At 37.8% G+C, this 20,008-nt stretch overlaps 1 protein-coding gene across 1 annotated transcript in view; it reads left to right on the top strand.

Moving 5' to 3' along the window:
* Positions 1–20,008, top strand: part of ST6GALNAC3 (ST6 N-acetylgalactosaminide alpha-2,6-sialyltransferase 3) — a 214,804-nt gene that overhangs the window by 89,453 nt on the left and 105,343 nt on the right. Inside the window, exon 2 of the mRNA XM_071436486.1 lies at positions 7,767–7,961. Within this exon, the coding sequence (XP_071292587.1) occupies positions 7,767–7,961 (195 nt within the window). The remainder of the gene's footprint in view (positions 1–7,766; positions 7,962–20,008) is intronic.

Here is a 20,008-nt window from a genome sequence, read left to right as displayed (position 1 = left end):
CTCTGGGCTGCTGTCAAGTGTTTAATTTTATTTGTCTGATTATTTTCTTTCTTATCTAGAAGTTAGTACTTCCAGAGGTTACATCCCAGTGCAGTATTTACTAAACCTATATGTATGTGATTAACATCCATTCCTGCTGCTGCATACCAATCACACTAATGATTTTACTGTTGCGAGCAAAAATTGAATTTTTCTCACTTTCACTTTAGAAGCCATCAAATTACCTTTCCTGTGAATTCTGAAACAAGAAATTTAGTATTTCTGGTATTTCCTGTAGAATAGCAGAGAAATACAAAAGACTTTTAATAACTACATCTTTTTTCAAATATAAAGATCTGCTGACCAGAAGTCTGCTGGTATTTTATTGTCTTCTAAGAATTTTTCTTGATGTATTTGTGGGGCTTTTTGTTGTTGTTTTTCAACTGGTTTATGCGTTTTTTAGTCTATCTCTGATTGCAAGAATGAACTTTTTGGAGGGGATGTTCATGAAAATGTTGGCAGCTATAGAGTGCTTTTCAGAACGTTTGTGAAAATCCCTCAGTTACAGATTCAGTCTTAAGATGTTGCTGATCATGAATCTTTGTATGTTTCTACAGAGGAGAAAGAGAGGTCATCTAAGTGAGGTATATCTGGCAGGATAAGAGTTAATACTCACATATGCGTGGTTTTTTTCTTTGAACTTTTCTCAGCAGGTGAAAAATAGCTACAATCAGGTACTACTTCAGTAAATAGTAACAACCAACTGCCAGGTTGAAAGATCACAAATTCTTGTAGCAGCAGTTCTATTATAGGGAAGCGTGTGTCAGCCTGTGTGTGTCAGAAAGCTTGCCAAGGTATTGATAAGAAGAGCTGGGCAATAATCCAGCACCAGAAAAAAAAAATCACCATTTGAGAGCTGTACTGCAGAGGCTTTTCTTTTTTTCTCCTTTTTAATACCACTTTATCATGCAGAGAATACATTAGTGTTTATATAATATGCATCTACAGCTGCTGATGAAGTTCACCCTAGTTGTGAAGGACATCAGTGACTCAGTAACTGGAGTTTTAGATTAAATATTCTTAACAGATCTTATAGAATGAAAAATCAACAACCTTATTTAAAGTGTGCTTTGCTGCCATGGGGATTTTATGGGGGATAGATCTTTTAAATTACTGGACAGCTTTCAGCTGCAGTAGAAAATCGAGTAGCAGGCTAGCCAAAGGTGTGCCTTGCTCAGAAGTTCAGGTTGCTTTGGTGGTGGTGTGACCTTGAGGTGTGTGAGCTGGTGTTGTGCTAATGATGGATTTGTTCCTGCTGGAGTGGGGCTGTTGGCATGGGGAACCTGGGCCAGGAGCAGACTGCTGAAAGAAGTACAGGTTCAGCTTTGAGTAAGGATGAAACCAAGAGCAGGAACCGTAGGATGTGGGGAGCTCAAAGTGCTGGAAAGCCTGAAGGGATAAGAATATCTCCATACAAATAAATGCTCCTTCTTATCAGGCTTCAAGTTTAGGGCAAGAGGGAATAGTGACACAAAGTAATTCCTGAAATCTGGCAATGCTTTGCAATTTGAAGGGCTCAGAATCACTGGGGCTTTTCAAATATAGTATCTTCTTATGCATGATAGCATATGGAAGGCCTTCAAAATCCATCAACAATTACTCCTTGAAACTTGGAAGTTCTTCACCTTACATAATTTCATATTATTACCTAAATAAGTAAGTAAGTAAATAATAAGTGTCTTTTTGATGAAAATGCTGTATGTAAGAAACTTGTGCAGTTACCTGAGACTAATAAAAGGAGATTACATATAGAAGGATTATCTCTTATATAAGGTTTTTAATACAGATTGCTGCTGTTACATCAATTATTTGGACTGTGCTGATTACTGTTTGTTCATTGCTCAGGTCATACCCCAGTAAGCCTGAACCCACTCTGCACAGTTTTGGCCTTAATGAAAGATCTGGTTGACTATGTTGAGCTACTATGTGAATGGTGAATCGTGGTGAAAGCTGAATTAAGTAACAAAGTTTTAACAAATGACAACGACATGAGGTACAATGAGCTGTGTTTTGAGAGCCCTTGAGCTGCCTTAGCCATAGAAAAGGCCAGAGCTCCTGCAGAGCAGGTGTGCAAGAAGTTATGTGTCTTCTATTCATGCCTGCTTAAACACCATAGTCCTCAAACACAGTCCTGGTTCAGGGTACCTTCTTATGAGGAACACATTCAGGATAAAACTCACATGTTTCTTTCGTTGTAACTACCTATTTTTAGGTGCACTGCATTTCTTGCATTACTTCTTCATCACTGAACTTCATTTTTGCTTTTATTTCTCAGCTTCCTGGCTGCTTCCATTGCAGTTTAGCAAAGATGTCCTTTAAAAAAAAATTGCTTTAATCCGAATTTTACTGGTTTTTTAACCCAAATGAGATCTTACTGGTGATATAAACCCTACCAGCTTTGTTCTTCTCTCCTCCTGAGAGAGAAACACTGACAGCAGTCTCCTGTGGAGCCTTTGAACATATTCAGGTTAACTTTCACTTCTGGAAGAGAAGAAAGCAAATCTTCAGCTACTGATTTTATGCAAATGATGTTTGACACATGACTGTTTCTAGAAGGATCTTTGCTATATATCTTACTCTCTTTGAAGACTTCTAGGACCCCTGCTTGACTGTCTCTTCAGCAGCCCTGTTAGAGGGAGTTTCAGGACAAAAGAAGTAGCTGGAAGGCATGTTTTTTTCCAATACTTGTGAAATCAGTAAGGTACACTGAACTAGAGTGCTGAAAGAATTTCATTTAATGCTCTGTTGTAATAGAAAGTAGCTTTTAAATGGGATGCTCAAGACTATAAAAGAGAAAATTAAATAAAACTATTTTTTACATATAGTGGTCTACAAATTGAAACAAATTCAGTAAGTGTAGCCATTATTGTTTTCATTTGGTATTATACTTGAGTAAAAACTGAAACCCTGCATCAGTCCTGTAATGAAAGTGGTATGATGTGCAGCGATATTAAAAAAGAGATTGAGTTACTCACTGTGCCCGTAAAGGCAGGAATTGTGGAAATAATACAATATTCCTGCATATTGTGTCATCCAAGGGACCCAAAGCCCTCACATAAATCTTTACCTTTCATTTGTCCTTCCAAGCCCGGTGCTGCCATGTATCTAAAAAATAAAAGAAAGAATGAGTACTGAAGAAAATCAATTTATGAAAAAAGGCTTATTTGCAATTACTGTTTGGGGCATGGCTCCCAGGTTCTTTACTGGAATCTGCCATAATATCATGTTCAACTTTGTCTCTTAACAAATTCGGGCGGTTACTTGTGATAGAAACAATAAGCCTGAAGAACAAAATAGTTTTAGAATGAAATTTTAAGATTTGAGTAAAAAACTTCTGTTGAGTTCTTTGTGATCCTAGGGAAGTTGATTTCAACCTCAGTTTATGCACCTGTGAAATGGGTTTTTACTGTGAAACTCACTCGGATGGGGATTTATTCCTGCTTGTGAAGTGGTTTGATAGTCTCTGCCATATAATACATGCCAAGTGGCAGGGTGCTGTGCTCTGGCTAGAAAGTAGAATAAAGATACTTAGTACAGATCTCAGCAAAATTTACAACTTCAGAAATTATCTTCCTATGCTGAAAATATTTCCTTCTTCCCCCCCTCCCAGACAACTGTATACAACACAAAAAATGTTTGTGTCTTACTATTCTGTCAGGCATTATTGAACTATAAAAAAATTATTCTTGTCATCTCACTCCTTAACAGATTATGAAAGAAAAATGACTAAAACTTGTTCAGACTGTCAAGTTCCTGCCAAACTGAAACTAATGAATCACCCTGGCACTGGTAATTAGCCAAAACTCGATGATATGAAGCATATAAATAGTGCTAGGGACCATGTTGCCAAATATTTATCCCCCTGAAAGTAGTTACTTTTTTATTCCCATGAAGTTTTTAATTAAATTCTATCCAGCAGAGTAGTATGACACCCCTGGTTTTATTTCAATTCTTATTTTTAACAACCTAGATATAAATTGAATGTGATTCATGCCTGCTAGTTATTGATTTTGATATTATACATACTAGACAGAATGAGCTTGGTGTCTGAGAGATAACTGACACCAAAAGTGGGATGGTGCTGTTGTGGGGATTGAATAAAAAGAGTTAGAAGAAAATCTTTAGTCCTAGTGAGAGCTTTTGGCCCAGTGGGGTCTCAGGTATTGCAGTTCAGGATCTCTGATCTCAACTTTTTCCTCTTCTATCACTTTTTTTTTTTTTCTTTTTTAAACTGGGAATGAGCCTGTGGGTAGAGACTTAGTCTCATTAACTAAAGGTAAACTCCTTCACTCTTCTGCTAGACGATCCTGTATTCATAGAAGGATAATTTTATTCTTGCCACTGCCATCTAGGCTAGTCAGGTACTATAGTGACTGAAATAAAATGTAACAAAAGCTAATATACCATGCAAGTCATCCAGGTAGATACTCTTTAACATATGTCTTACTGTGTACCCCTCACTGAGTATCTGAAAAAATGGGAAACATTTAAAAGATGTTTATAACTGAATATACATTTCTTATGTAAATGTTGTCAGTATCAAAATATCTACATTAGATTAGTTTAAAAAAAAAAGGATTGATTGAGATTTATGCACAGGATATGTCCATGTTAAAGAAACATTTCTTCTGTTAAGAGACAATTTGCATTCATGAGAACTGAAAATTAAGAAGTAATAAGATTTGTTTCTCTGCTGACTTACTGATTAGTGTTGGTTAAGCTCTCCCAAATGGTAGGATGTGTGAGTATTTAAAATGTTGATGCAGACAAATTTTAAGGCAAATTACAATTTGGTATTCATCCCTGTATGTAGCTTCAGACTTCTCTGTCATATCCCAATGACATGTAGAATTTCTGGATTCTCAAATGCTGAATTTTAAGTTTTATCAGAGGACCAATAACAAAATCCATTTATCTGCAGGAAAGGAGATTTTACAACAGGCAGTTAATGACAAATAGCACCTGGGTTTGGTTGTTTTGTTTTTGCTTTTAATGAGCAGGTAAAGAACATAGGGACTTAAGGGGATCAAATTACTTTTAGAAGTGCCCTGTAGAATATTCATGGCCACCGATCAGACTTCTTTACTTGGTGCTTTAAGAAGGCTGTAACTTTAAAAAGTGTGTGCTTTGGTGTTTTTCAGTATTTTTACAGTGAAATTAATGGAGCCACTGAAATGCCAGTTTGCAGTAGTCTTTCCCACAGAGAATGCCTTTTGTTGGATCTCATGCCTTCAACAAAAATTGCAGGGGAACTGAATACTTAATACCAGCGTCCTTTGTACAAGTTGATAAGTAAACATTGGGTTTGCATATGGCTAGATTTTTTTTTCCTAAACAATTTCAACAGATGCCTTAATTCTGTTTATTGTAAAAATTCCTTTCTCTCATTTGAATGTTCTTATTAGTGCAAATTCTTTCTGGCTAAGCAACACAGAGAAAAATCTTTGCTGTTTTCATTTTCAAACAATATTTTCTTACATAAAAAACCAAAAGGCCATATTTTTTCTTTCATCTGATAGTACAGTGCATTTAAAGAAAAGAAATATAAAAATCAGGTGGGTTTGTAGTGAAGGCAAAGAAATTTAGCTACACAATTGAATGTTTCTCAGGGAAAGGGCTGTTTAGAACAACTCTCCGTGAGAAGCACATAAAGCTGATTGCACTATTTTCAAGTTCAGAACAGATTTGCACAAAATAAAGGAAGTAAAAAGTGATATTCAATAAACCAGGAAGATAGGGTATGTGGAAATAGGGTAGTAGCATCATACAAGCAATCTTGCTTCCTGCTGTGGATGTTTTGATTGAAACATGCTCATGTAGTGGAATGAGACTCTAGATTCCTCTTTAAATATTTGCAGTATTTTAATTCTGATTTGCAATAAATAATATGACTAATCCATGCTCCCTCTCATTGCTTTATGATTATCACTTGCACTGCACATCTTGGCTGCTTTTAGCACTTACAAGGCTCTGATATATAGCTAAATGTTTCTGACTCCATCTGCTACAAAGAGAAGTGACACAGAAGTGCTCCCCAGCCATTTTATTGCAATTTAATGTAAATCTGTTATAATGCAGATGATGAAAAGTGCAGTGGCTTCCATGAATTCTGAGAGCTGTGATTGGGTTGTGGCTGCTGCGCTGCCCTCTGAAGATTTGCTGGGTTTAATTTTACATTGCACAACCATTAGCTGGCTGAGGTTCCTCACTGAATCACACTGCCACAATACTTCTTCATCCTCCTCTTCCTTTTCTCCTCACAGTGACCTCCTTCACCCATGTTTTCCAGCCCAGTCTCTCATTGCTTTTATCTTATAAATTGTGACCTCCCAGAACACAGAGCCAGGCAATTGACCCCTGCAATGGATTATTTTGTTACCTCTTTTTGTGGGACTATCATAACATCCCTTCCAATCTGCTGTGGGCTCATTGTGATTCTCACTGTTGTGCAAGGATAGATTAATCTTACCTGGTTGCAGGGAGAGCTTGCCTTTACCATGGCATCATGTGTGATCTTATTGCCATCATGTAAAATAAATGCTGTTAAATGTGTTCTGTGCTGGTTAGTTGGGAATTAGCTGGTAGATGGGAATTGGGGTGATCAGATTCTGTCATCCAGCATTAAGTGTTATTATAGACTTATGTATAGGCCCTTAGGCAAATGATTTTTTTTCCCCCTGTATTTTCTGTAAATGTTACTGTTTACAATGATAGAATTACCTTCAGTAGAGTAATTAAACCGTGGCAAATTAGGTAAACCTAGAATGCAATTAAAGTACAGTAAAAACACGTGTAAATGATAATTGTTTCATTCCCACAGGGGAAATGTGAAAATAATCTTTTTGATAGAGTATCATATCTAGAATCTTTACACATGCCAACTGACATGATTGTCCTTAAGTAATTTGTCTAGAAGTAATTGACTGCAGTATTTAAAAAATAGCTAAAAATAAGGAGAGCATCCTACTTTCTCACAGGTTTTTCACCTGCAGACTGGGGAGTTACCCAGGAAAGAGTTGTGATCTTTCTGGGATTACATTCTCCAGTCCAGCTGACCGCATGGGCTGGAGGTGGAAGGGGAGGACTAATTACAGGCTTCAGATTGGTTGAATTATTAACAATGGAGATTGTCTTGTCCAAAATAATAATGCCTTACTTGGTAAATTCATGAACTTGGAATAAGGCAGAATGTGGTGCTGACTTCACCAACAATTTATTCTAAATTTTTTAAAGTTATAGCATGAATTCTTTTGCATGGAATGATCTTTAGGGATGGTAATCTTTCCAGTAAACTTTGTGTGGTGTTACTGCAGATGGTATTTTCCTTTTGTGTGTTGTCATCCCTAGAAAACGGATGACTTTGAGTGAAGAATTTGGTGTGGATGTTTACATAAAATCTTTATTCCAAATGCAAATAAAATTTAAAGCTGCTAGATGTTTTTTGAACCTTAAAAAAAAGGCTTTTTTTTTTTGTGAGCAAAACTGACTCATTTGCGACCAGTTCTAAAAGAAACTCTGTAAACCTCTGAAATGCAAATTTATTGAAATAAAACAATCCAGTCACCTGTCTCCTTGTGCTCCTGCAGCAAGGTGACTACCAGAGGAATAATTTCACATAAAGCTTTCTCAAGTGTTTTTCCTTCATCCCCTAATTGAAGATATGTATTTTTTTATTAAAACTGACTCTCAATTTTAATAATTTATTTCCTTTCTTCTTTTCATTACAGAGAAAGTCCATTGTTGCCGTGAGTTTCATTGCAGCATTCCTCTGTCTGATCATCGTTCGTCTCACAAATGAAGTAACTTTCCCTTTGATCCTAAACTGCTTTGGACAAACCAGAGTCAAGTGGATCCCATTTTCTAATGGCCAAAGGCAGCCTCTGAAAACTCATTATGGATATATAAATGTAAAAACACAAGAGGTAAGACCTGGTTCTAACAGACTGGCCAAATGGACCAGTAGATTTCTTTTTCTCCAATCCCATCTAATGCTTTTTTACAACCTGCCCCGTGTAAAAACTGAACAAGGGTGTTTCTGAACAAAGTGGCTATTTTAGAAGTCTCCTACCACTTAAATGACCTTTGAAATTTTTAAAATTTCTGTCATGTCTGCAGTGGAGAGAACAGTGAACTGACCTCAATATCACCCTTTATTGAGTGAAACCTTGTTTATACAAACAAGAAAATCTTTCAGATTAATTTCAATCCTTCAATCCCTCTAATGCAAAAGGGAATTTTCTTGTGTTTGTTGTAATAAGGTCCTAAAAATGTTTCATTTTGCCTGGGCTTCTCAAAGAAGAAATAGCTCATTTTTGTTTGTATGAGCATGAAAGAAGAAAAGGGAGTGATATGTGAAATGAGAATATGTGAGTCTAGTGAATGTATTAAGCTAGAGGTTTACTGGATTTTTCTGGAAGTAGTGCATTAATACTTGATAGCTATTTCAAAACTAGGTATGTATTTGCATTCTGTACTTTAAAAACTCACTGATGTGTATCTGCTTTGCAAAATACTTGCTGTGTGATAAAAATACTTGTCTGATGAAATTAGGTTTTACAGGGACTCCTGCTTTAAAGTGTCTTAGTTGTCAAAATTTCTAGTGCCACTGTTGGGTTTTGGTGGTGGTGGTGCATTTTCTTCAGACTTTTCCTCTCTCTTTGTAATATTTGTAAAATGAAATCTTTCAAAATAAGGCAACATAAAAATTGAGCTATTTCTGTAGTTCGTGATCAGTTCTGGTATTGTCAGTCATGAGAAATACTGTCAGACTTCCATTAACTGCTAGGGGGTTTTTTTCCTATAAAATTACAGTTATTAATGAGTGAAATTCATTCACATAACAGCTTTACAGAGAATGAAAATACTTCACCACTTCATTAAATTTAGTCCTGTAAGTGTATTGGACTAGTTAGTTATTATCCTACCTTTAGTGGGTTAAATGTGAAACTCAGAATGAGAGAGAGGCAGTTTTTAGGAGGCAGCTCCCTTTAAACATATGTAGCTTTTAATCATTGCTCCTGTAAGATGCAGCACTATTTTGGAGGCCAAAGTACATTACCTATAAAACAGAAAAAGGACAAGCACCTGGAAGGAGAACTGTTCAGATGTGAGTGGTAGTCCCAGTGAAAGGAATGGGAGGTGCTGTTGAGCTCAGAGGGGTTAAGGCTTCACCCAGCATCTTCATCCCTCAGCAATGGGAGGGCAGCGTGTTCTCCATGTCCCTGGGTTGTTGCCAAAGTGGCAGGTGTGGAATCTGAATGAGGCAGAGCTGCCGTGGTCACTGGATCACTATCAGTCTGAACTGATAACTGGGGAGGAGAGGAGCATGCTAATCCATTTTTATTCACCATTGACTTCATCAGAGGTTAGAAGTAGTTTGTGAAGGCCTTAATTCATTCTTAAATTTGATAACACGCTTGGAAGTTCTAACAGTAAATGGAAGTGGATGTCCTGAAAGCTGGTGACCGGTATCTATTTGTAACACATTTGTCTCAATTTGGCTTGGGTCCCGAAGGACTCCTTAAACTTAGTAATTTTAGTTGTTTTCCCCGTTGTATTTGCAGATTGCATTAGTATTTGCTAATTAAAATGATAATGAAGAACCTGAACATGGTTTGCTTATTGTAAATGCACTTTTGACTTAATTATCCCCCGTGCGAGGGAACTTTTGTTGTGATGTTCATGTGAAAAGCTTTCACATAGCTCATGTTCCTAACTCACACTCCTAACTTGCTCAGACTATGATTTTTAGAACACATATTACTCTGTCAAATAAGCATTTGTATACAATTTGTATTAATATAGCCAGAAAAATCTCAATTATTAGTTTCTTTATTTTGTCAAATACATTGAATTTCTGCTCATTTAATAAAATTTAGATATTTTCTAGTTTTTTTGTGCTGCTGTGGTATGTAAAATAAGCAGAAAGGTTTACTCTATGAGACAGGCTAATGCCCCAAACAGATGTGGCCAAGTTTTTTGCAAAATGAGACACATGGTGTCTCGTCAAGGACCAAATGGTGTGAGGAAACAGTACCACAATGAATTATCAGAAAATAAAGTGATGGAAGGGAAGATAGGAGGGAAGGCTTTCAGAGATGTGAATTTTGGCTTTTTCTCTTCTCTTCTATTGAGGGAATCTTTTTGCAGAATTCTTTGAATGAATTCTTTGTTGAATGTGCTCATATTCTCCTAGAGTGTCCTTTGAATCCAGTCACCCACTGGTGTCTCCTGCTGTCTGATAGCACTCCCTCCTGTTCCTCAGCCACTTCTAACATCCTTCTTCTTTTCTTCACATTTGTTCTCTGTTCTCCTTTACCTGTTCCTCTCAGGCTGCACTCCAAGGTCTGGCTGCATGCCAGCTCCTTAGTGTACTTTAAAGTGCAAGGTCAACAAACCAGAGGAATTAGGATAATTTGCCACCAACTCAATCAGTCATCTGAAGTGACAGGAAGCTGGAAAATCTAGAATGAGCTGCTTCTCTGCCTTTCCTGTCTCTCTATTGAATATTTTCTGAAGAAAAAGGAAAATCAAACCAAACTAAAAACGGCCCAACTCCCCAGTCTTATCCATAGCAATAAAAGTTTAAGTTAGGAGGAGCTGTTTTTTTGGGGGGGGGTAGGACTGAGTGGGATGGGGCTTGAAAAATCTTATGAGATGATGGAAAAGCAATTACTTGGTTAAAATAGTGATTATTACTAATTTGTATTAAAAAAGATCAGGAAATATGATTATGTGAATATTAGTGTTTATCTCAAGTAAAAAACAATGATGTGGCTGTTATTAGGTATGATCAGAATAATGCTGTAAAGACATTTTTCAAGGGTGTTGTGTATTTGACTTGACACTATAGAATTGTGGAGTTTTTATTATTAAAAAGTCTGAAAAAAAAGATTAAAACTAGATGTATTGGAGTATTTAATATAAAATGTAAAGAGAGACATAACTTAATCCACAATTAAGGCTGTACATAATACAGGGTTGTTGCTATGGTTTCCTTGATTTGTAGCCATAGCAACAGCTTTGGGAAAACTGTCTTTATGTACAGTAAATATAATAGATTTGAAATACAAATAGATGTGAAGTGTTGTATATACTGGGCCACTATGTCTAGACACATTTTAGTTTCACTTTGGAGATATTCCTGAAATAGGGGATTCTTCACCTAGAAAATTTGCATCCAGAGCCCACCCTCAGTCCCCTCAGTAGGAGAAGATCTTGTAGTAGCCTTCCATGATGAGATCTCTTTTCCCTTTTCAATATCCACATCCGAGGTGACTCCTTGTGATTTGTGGGAAACTCTGCTGCTGTTTTGCAATATTGCTGTCTCACTCAGTACATGAATTTTGACCTTTAAGTGAGAAGGAGGTGTATGAACAAGATGACCTTTCTTTCCCTTATTTCCTCCACTTTGTGCCTATGGATTTTTGGTGAGGGGTCCCATGAAATCTGTCTTTAGGAAATGTCATGCCTATCATATGTTAGTTATTTTTATCCTAGTCCTGGTGATTTTTTTTTTTCCTTAGGAAATATCAATTTGGTACAACTCCACGGTGGTTACCCAGTTGAAACCTACTGGAATAAACTTCCCCCCACCCACATCAAGCTGATGTAATGACTCTTTTTGTATATCAAAAATGGGGAAGCAGATAAAAAGAAGCAGGTAGAGAAAATATAACCTTCCTTCTTCTTTCATACCACTCCTACTCTACAAAGAGTTCTGGCAAAATTAATGAACATCATGTATTTAAATTGCAGCATTATGACATCAATTTAAAATCCATTAGCAGTTTGAAACTTTATGCTAGGCAAGTCTAATAGTGTTCTTGGATATTTGATTGTGCTTCCTGAAAGGTGAATATTGAATAGATTTTTACTCTACCGTCAGTATTAAAATAATATAGCATTTTCCTACGTACGTAAAATCTGAAATATAGCTGCAATAACACTTGAAGCATAATTATAAAAGTATATTCAGGTACTGAACAATGATTAAAACTGTTCTTGGAAAAGGGTAAGTTCTGAGATGACCTAAAATCCCTACATTAAACTGCAGCTGTGAGATCTAATGGCTTCCTCTGAAATGAATTCTGAGGGAGCAAAGAGCCTTTGTGTCGTGAGCACTGAAGGATCCTGCATTACAGTGATGAGCACTAGATAAAAGGAATGTGCATTGTAGCACTTAAGACTTCTTAAAAATCCTGTCCTAACTGAAAAACTCATCAGTACTGTATTGATATTGAAGGAATACATTTGGATCATATTATCCCATCCCATTTTGTCCCTAACCTGAACAGCCTGGGCACAAGCATTAATTGCTCACCACTTGTGCCACACACAGCTACGAACATGTGGGACTGGACAGCCTAAATCTGCTTCCTCTTTTTTTTTTCCCCTGTTTGTCAGAAGTTCTGTTGTAGAACTTGGCTTAAATGAGTGCAGGTTTCCACAAATGAAATACCCCAGATATGATTATTAACAGGAGGCTACAGACCTTTGTGTTGTCCTTTTTATTATTCTTTTCAAAACACAATAAATTAAATGCACTAAGAATTTGCACTAATAAGAACATTCAAAATTACCTGAAAAAATTACCTGAAATGTAGAGGAAAATTAACATAACATGCAGAAATATGGGATGAGGTGTGGTCTCTGGTTGTAAGATAAGGCACATACAATTTCAACAATAGCAAAACCGTAGTTGTCAACATGTTATAAGTAGTCATTAGATGGACCCCCACCAACCATGAGACACCACCTTTCTTACAAAACTTGAAAAACTAAATTAATAAGTCATAAGGAAAGCAAAGAATGGAGTGAATATTAGTTCCTCTCCTGATATGGGAAGTAAGAAACGTTTTTCAAAAAGACTAAAATTTTGTAAGAAATAATATAAAAATGTAAAGCTAGCTACCAGCCTGGGAAGGTTTGTTTTGCCTCTGTTAGTAATGGATGAAAATGACACTACGAAATGTCAGTGGAGAATATTGGAGTGCTACTGGAGAACAGCTTTGGGTTTCATCTCAGAAGAGAAGGTACCAGACTATAAACTTGAATGGTGTGTTCAGCTGACTCCAGAGATGCTTGTTTCATACTTTTCTTGGGAAAAACTGTGTCCTAGAGAGGCTAAAAAGCTGCATCAGCCAAAACTCCCTGTGCCAGAAAGTTACTGTAGTATTTAATTTCTGACACATGGATGACTTCTATCCCGTCTTTTCCTTTGGGATCTTGTTCTATGTTACAATTTAAGAATTCACAGGATATTTTGGTAGTAAAAGGTCATTTGTTTCATAGTAATTTATCATTTATATCCCTTCTAAGACACGTTTTTTTTATCACAGTTGCACAGTTTCTCATTATTTCAGCCTCAGAAATAATGTAATAATAACAGTAATGAAAGTACAACTAAACATGCAGTATCTTCTGGATATTTTTCTGCTTCCATTTTATAAATTTGCAGGAAAAATTTTATTTGGAAGTATTGCAGAAGGATTAGTTACATAACACTTTACATGACAATCACATTGCATGTTAAACTTCTGAGAGACATTCATATGGTGGGTTGATGGTTCCTGTCCCCCCACCCCTGTTGTGCTTCCCATCTGTACCAGAGCTCCCATTCCTGGCTCTGGGAGCCACAGGCACACACTCAGAAATAAAAGATTCACCAGAATCCTCACTGCCCTCTTCCTCTTTCCAACCCTCTTTTTGCCTGGAAGAGGAGAGAAGGATCCAAATAAGCTGCAAGGTCTGCTTGAAACCACTCAGGCTGTTGTGAACCTGCAGGAGAGAAGGGAGCACAGATAATGTGTGTCCTCAGTGGAGCAAATCCTGCCAGCTCAGCCACTTTCCTTCTGTATATATGGAATAAGCTTAGGTTTTTAAAGCTGCCACGACTCTGATGGTGTCTCATGAGGAAAAAGTCAAGTGCCAGGATAAATATATCAAGTATTCTATATAGAGGAATTAAATCTGCTCCACACAGAGCCTCAGTGTGATGAGTCAAGCAGTGCTGCCTGTGTGGCAGCTCTGCTTAAAAAAAAAAAAAAAACAGCTAAGGGACTTGAGAAGAGATTACTATCAGCCAGTGAGCTGTGCCTTCAAAAGTCAATCCCTAAAGAACCTGGGCTGCTAGAAATAAATGTCTACGATGCAGTCGTGGGCTGGACTGATCTGCTGAATGGAGCTTGTAGGTTATATTGCAGAAGGTCACGGGTACCAAAGATTTGCCATCCACCTTGGTTATGTGTTATTTTCAGAGATTTCTTCCACGTTCTTGAGGATTTTTTTCTACTGCTGCTGAAGGGTAGGGGTATGGTAGCTAATGTTAGTCTGCCTGTTGAGAAGATGCCAGTTGTGTTCTCCATGTGGAAAGTGTGAACAATGTCTCCCCAAAAGAGAGACACAACAGCTAGAAAATTGACTGGAAATCATCTGGAAAAAAATCTGAAAAATCTTTTCAGTAGAAAAGCTGACTTTTGCAGTTAGCTAGCTTGATAGGTAAACTTCTGTCAGCAATGTTTTGTTTTAGTTTAAATGGCAGGTGGACCAGAAAACTGAATGGAGTATTCTTTGGACTGATAAAGAAAAGAGCAGAGAGGTTTGGTGTAATGTATTCTTGAGTGAGACCAAACCTCTGGGGAAAACAGGAGAGATGCAGGTGAGAGTGAGGCTTGTCAAGGGAATGAAGGAAGAACTTACTGATTTTACCCTGGATGAGAACTTCTGTTACCGTGACATGATTTCAGCTTTTGTCAGTAATAGTTGCCAAATGAAGGATGGGCTGTTTTCCATTAGTGGCAGGTGAGGTGTCTCCTTGGTGTTCCAGTTCATCAGCTGGGAGAGCAGTGCCCCCTCATTTCCTCCCTGAATATCCTCCCACTACTGCTGTTTAAAAATGAGGATGCCTTCATCAAAAGAAGCCCAGTGTCATCCTCCTGAGTTTATACTTGGAGTCCATTTCTCACAGAGATTCAAGGTGTCTGTTGCAGCAGAGTGTCACAGTTCTGGATTTGGTGATGGCAGCTGAGGTACACTTTGTACTGGTGTATAAAACACACCACGGAGTAAAGAGAGCCGCTAAAAATGGAATTCTGCTCTTATAATCGTTCTTACACAAGGGCTTCCTGCTGGCTATGGCAATCAGTGAGTTTAGCTCTTTGAGCTCCTCCCAGCACAGCTATTCTGGCAGAGATGCTCAGCACAAGGCTGACCCAGAGCTATTAATACCTCCCTGCCGGGAGCCGCGTGCCAGCCGCACACGGACGCCTGTGGGTGCACATGTAAACACAGCAGCCAGAACTCGCTCAGGAGGCAGACTCCCAACCCTGACAGCCATGCCAATTACTAGTTAGCTTTAAAGCCACAGCCATCTTCCTTGAAAGCCTTTGCTTTCCAAGTTTGCTCCCATGGCCATCTGTCACAGCCTGCCTTTGGCAGCTTCAAGTTCTGCTGGGAGGCTCTGTGGATTGAGCACAGAGTTCTGTCTTTTGTGTTGTTCTCTGAGTGGGTGGAAAGTTTCATTCACATGAGCCTTTTCTCTTAGGCTTTTTGTTAGATTAAAATGTGAACCCTAAATGCATATTTGAGCTGTTAATCTGTGCTGTCTGCTCTCAAACCAGGACGGAACAGGTGGAGTGGTGTAAGTGCTGCATAGAGAGAAATGAGCTCAGAGACCCTCTTGGAGCAGATGCAAATTGTACCAGCAATAATTGCTTTTCTTGGGCTAGTTGCTCTTGTCTGGCTGAACACATTAGTCTGTGCTATCAAATATGTATTATTTGGTCTGTAAGAGACCTGTATTAATGTATCAAAAACCTCATGCCCATTAATGGCATTACTATGCTGGCAGCGAGTGCATCTTAGAGCTCTACTTAATAGACTTACAGTATCTGTTACAAGGAGCTACACTTTCTGTGGGTTTAGCTGTAAATTTTGTGTACTCATCACAAATAATTTTGTAACTACCTCCAAACCAATAAATTATATTCCCACCAATGATGGAAAGTTCATTGCAAATGGTGTCCCTGCAGCTGCACCCTAAAATGAAGACCAATTCAATCTGGGGAGAGGTGGGAGGGAGAAAAATGAAGTTCTTTGTTACTTGCAATATTTCTTTCTTCCATCTTTATTTTTCGTTCTCTCTAATTGATATATTTTCTATATTGAGCTAGTCAGAGATTACTGTAATCTCTCAGTTAGAAAAGCAGTTGGCCCATTAGATGAATAAATACTATGTTAAATGAAAATCCCCAAACGAGCAGAGAAATTACTAGAGTGATTTTGGGATTGTCCTCTTAATAACAACAATTCATCCTCCTTTTTAATCCCTAGCCCCAGGGATGCATATTACAGCCTTTACCTTTTCATACCAGGCAAGTTCTCTTTTCTGCAACTTATACATCATTTTTTGAAGTAGCACTTCTTGAATTTGTCTTTAACCGTTTCTTGTAGTTAGGACCCAGAGTTTTGGATTTGAAATTGATGAAAATGCTACCAGTCTTAGATCAATATTTCTCCAGGGGATGGAACCTGCTTTGTTCCAGTTAGAGACTGAAAAGAGCACTCAAAGGTCTCAAATTAGTATTATACCAGCCAAAGTGCAAGTTGGTTTGGGTTGATTTCCCTGGTTCTAGTTCAGCGATGCTACCACCCTCCCTCCTTTCTGCCTCTTTCAGTGCTGGTACCTAGGATTCACATTTGAAAAGAGAAAAATATAATTTCTGGAGTGCATCAAGTTGAAAAAGTGTATTTCTAAGCTTTTACAGAGATGCCTTCAGACTCCTGTGAAATGGCTGATTGCATGCACAGGACTGACTCCAGAGTAGTTCCAGGGCAGTACACTGAAAGCTTAGATCAGCACTGGCAAATGTCCTCCAGCAGAAATTACATGCCAAGGTGAAGGATAAAGTCTGGCCTTTAGGTAAAAACAATAACCCTATATTTGATGACATACAGAGTCTTATGGAATTGATCAATGATTGTCAGTTTTGTTCTCAGGTGTTTTGTGTCTAATTAATTTTATTGATTTATCAACATTTTCCAGCTTACAATACAGTTTCTTGTGTCATCTTATTCCTAACATGTAAAAGATTTGTTATGTCAATCCTATTTCCTATTCGCTCTTCCTTTTTAGAGCCAGTTCATGTTGTCCAAAACTGCTGATTTTTCTTCAGCTTCCCTCCAGTTTGGCTTGTCCTTTACTGCCAAGAATTTATTTCACTAGATCATCAGATTTCCTCTTCCTCCAAAATATATTACTATTTATGCTTTGAAGGCATAGATTGGAAATTTAGGAGATAAGAGGCTGTTCTTAAGCCACCTACTGCTGCATTCTGCTCAAGGTTTGATTCCTGATGGAATCAAGATGTGGCCTCATGATGAATATATCGATCCAGTCTTCTGGTAGCAGGCTTTGGAAGAGCATCTGGAAATAGGTTTCAAGGCAGAAGAACCCATGGCAAAGTTGTGTCTCAAGTCAGAGTTCTTTTTAAGTTTCCTTCTCATGTCCTTACTAGAATGACTTCTTTTTCAAATGGAGTGAGCCCAAAAAAAGTTTATTTGAAGCCACATCAGTGTTTCTCAAAGGCTGAGTGCTGCTCTTTTAGTGTTTCCAAGGCTGAACCAGCTCTCCGGTAAGAAGCCAGAAAAATGCAATTTTCTCAGACACATAGCAGATGGTGCTTCTTCATTAATTGTCTCCATGGCAGACCTTCAAAAAGTCCCACAGGAGTGCCTTGGAGGTAGTGGGATCATCCTTTGGGATCCTCCATGCTGGTGAGGTTGCTCTGGAGCTGTCCTGTTTGTTTCTGCTCCAGCTGGCCCTTGGTGTAGAATGTGCCTTGTCACCATCAGTATATCAATGACAGAGGGTGGAGCTGATGACATTATTGTAATGCAAATAATGATGTTTAGTGTTGATCTTTTACTCAGAAGGGAATGGGCAGAGGAACAGGCTGGAACTCTTATGAGCTTGCCTCAATTTCTGTCCTGCTGCTGATGTAGACTAAAGTATTCTTGACTGCTTCAGGATCATCATGTTTGTAAAGAATCAATGTTTATGAAGAGCAAGTAGCATTTTCTGATCAAGTTACTTGTGGTTGTGTTCAAAAATTGAAATGTTATAGTCATATTGACTGTCATAAAATGATTGTGAATCTACTTTCCCAGAGAGATTATCCCTTATTACCATTGTATTACAACCAGAACTTCATTGTGAGAACAACAACAAAAACAATCTTTGCACCTCACTAATGCTTCATTCTGATTGACAGAGGATGAGGCAATCCACGTACTGTGACAGCAGTGCTGGCATGTATTATATAATGATATATAGCAACTTCCATAGGATGCCATTAATTTCTGCATGAATCCTGTCTGTCTTTGATAAGCACGTGTAACTCCTAATAAATTATTTTGGAGCTGAGCACAAGCATCAAGGAGAAAGGACTTTTGTAGGTATGGGGGCTGGTGATAGCTGAAAATGAGAAGGCAAAACTGACAGATAATTGTAGATGAGAAGTCATTTTCAAGCAATAGACAGGGGTGATATTGTTTCCTGTTTAAAATTAGTTGCCACCTCTGCTGGCTGCAGTGCAAGGTAAGTTCTGCTGTAAAATCTAAATCGTTTGATCATTTGTTATGTATAGGCTGTTGATAATAACATAGGAACCAGCTCCCTCCACTTGCTCTTAAATGGCTTGCTCCCATTCTTGTGAGTGTTATCCACTCTTCATTTCCTGGGGAAGAAATGGCCCTCTGTGAGGCTGTTTATCTGAATAGCGCAGAAATAATTTTCTGCAAACATAACTATTACCATAACAGAACCCTTAAAAAAAATTACAGTGACACTCTGAGTTTTCTGAGATTAGTATCTTCCTCTAAGGTCTCTATTTCCTCTGGTATTACTTCCAGTCCTGTTCACTGAAACTACAATGCTTGGCTGCCACAAATAGCATGAATAATGCATACATTTTCCTGCTAGTTTCAGTGTGTGCTAAATAGTTTCATATACAAAAAAAATAAAATCTAGAGCTGAAAGAAGCCAATTGGCCACTCATCATCCTGACTGACCCACATTCCATGTTATCTCAGGTTTTAACCTGCCTGTTGCTATAATTGCAATTCTTGGGCCTTTACCCACATCCCTTAGAAGATCACGTGGTACCACTTGAGTATTTTCTGAGATTGAAATATGGCAAATGTTACAGCTGTCTGTATCTCTTTATTTCCTGTTTCTTTAAAGATCTTAGATGTTTCTAGTTCTTATTCTCTTTTTTCTTCCAGTGTGTATGGACACTTGCAGTTTCACTTTTATCACCATGTTGTCAAGCGAAATGCTCCTCTATTTTTCCTAAATCATCCATAGAAAGACCCCACTTTTTCCTTGCTTCTTGGTGTTCAGTTTCCTACAACCCACTATGGGATTGAGCTGTAATGGAAGACAGGAGATGACATAACATGGTCTCTCTGTTTCTAGATATCAAATTCCCTTGGATTTTTTTTTCCTAACATGTCTTGGATCTTTTTCCATGAGATGAATCTCTTTGTTTTCCAAGGTGATGCCCACCATGTGACTTCCCTCATGCTTGTGCACTCTTTCTGCAAATACAATTTATTTTCTCCTGAAGATTGTTTGTAAAAATAAGGGAGATTTAGCAAGGAAAAGATCACAAATATGGTGTTGTATGAGGCCAATTAAAAAAAGGTATGGCACTAAAAGGCAAAGTGATTTTTTTGTTGGTTGGTTGGTTTATGGTTTGTTGGGGTTTCCTTCCTTAGTTTGTTTCAGACTATATCAGAAATCTTATAGTGGTTTAAGTTATTCTTGAAAATGGGATTTTTGGTCATAATTTTTCCCATTCAGTCTACAGTAGTGTTCTTGCAGTTTAAATGCCCTTTTTCATTAGAAGAACAGTTTTCATAATGGAATAACAGAATGGATATGTTAAGAAATTAGAGTTTCAGTTTA

The sequence above is a fragment of the Agelaius tricolor genome, unplaced genomic scaffold (assembly GCF_023055355.1).
Source record: "Agelaius tricolor isolate 1412-34295 unplaced genomic scaffold, bAgeTri1.0.p SCAF_11, whole genome shotgun sequence".
Classification (NCBI taxonomy): Eukaryota; Metazoa; Chordata; class Aves; order Passeriformes; family Icteridae; genus Agelaius; species Agelaius tricolor.
The sequence above is the reverse complement of the archived record's forward strand: the minus strand, read 5'-3'. Positions and strand labels throughout refer to the sequence as shown.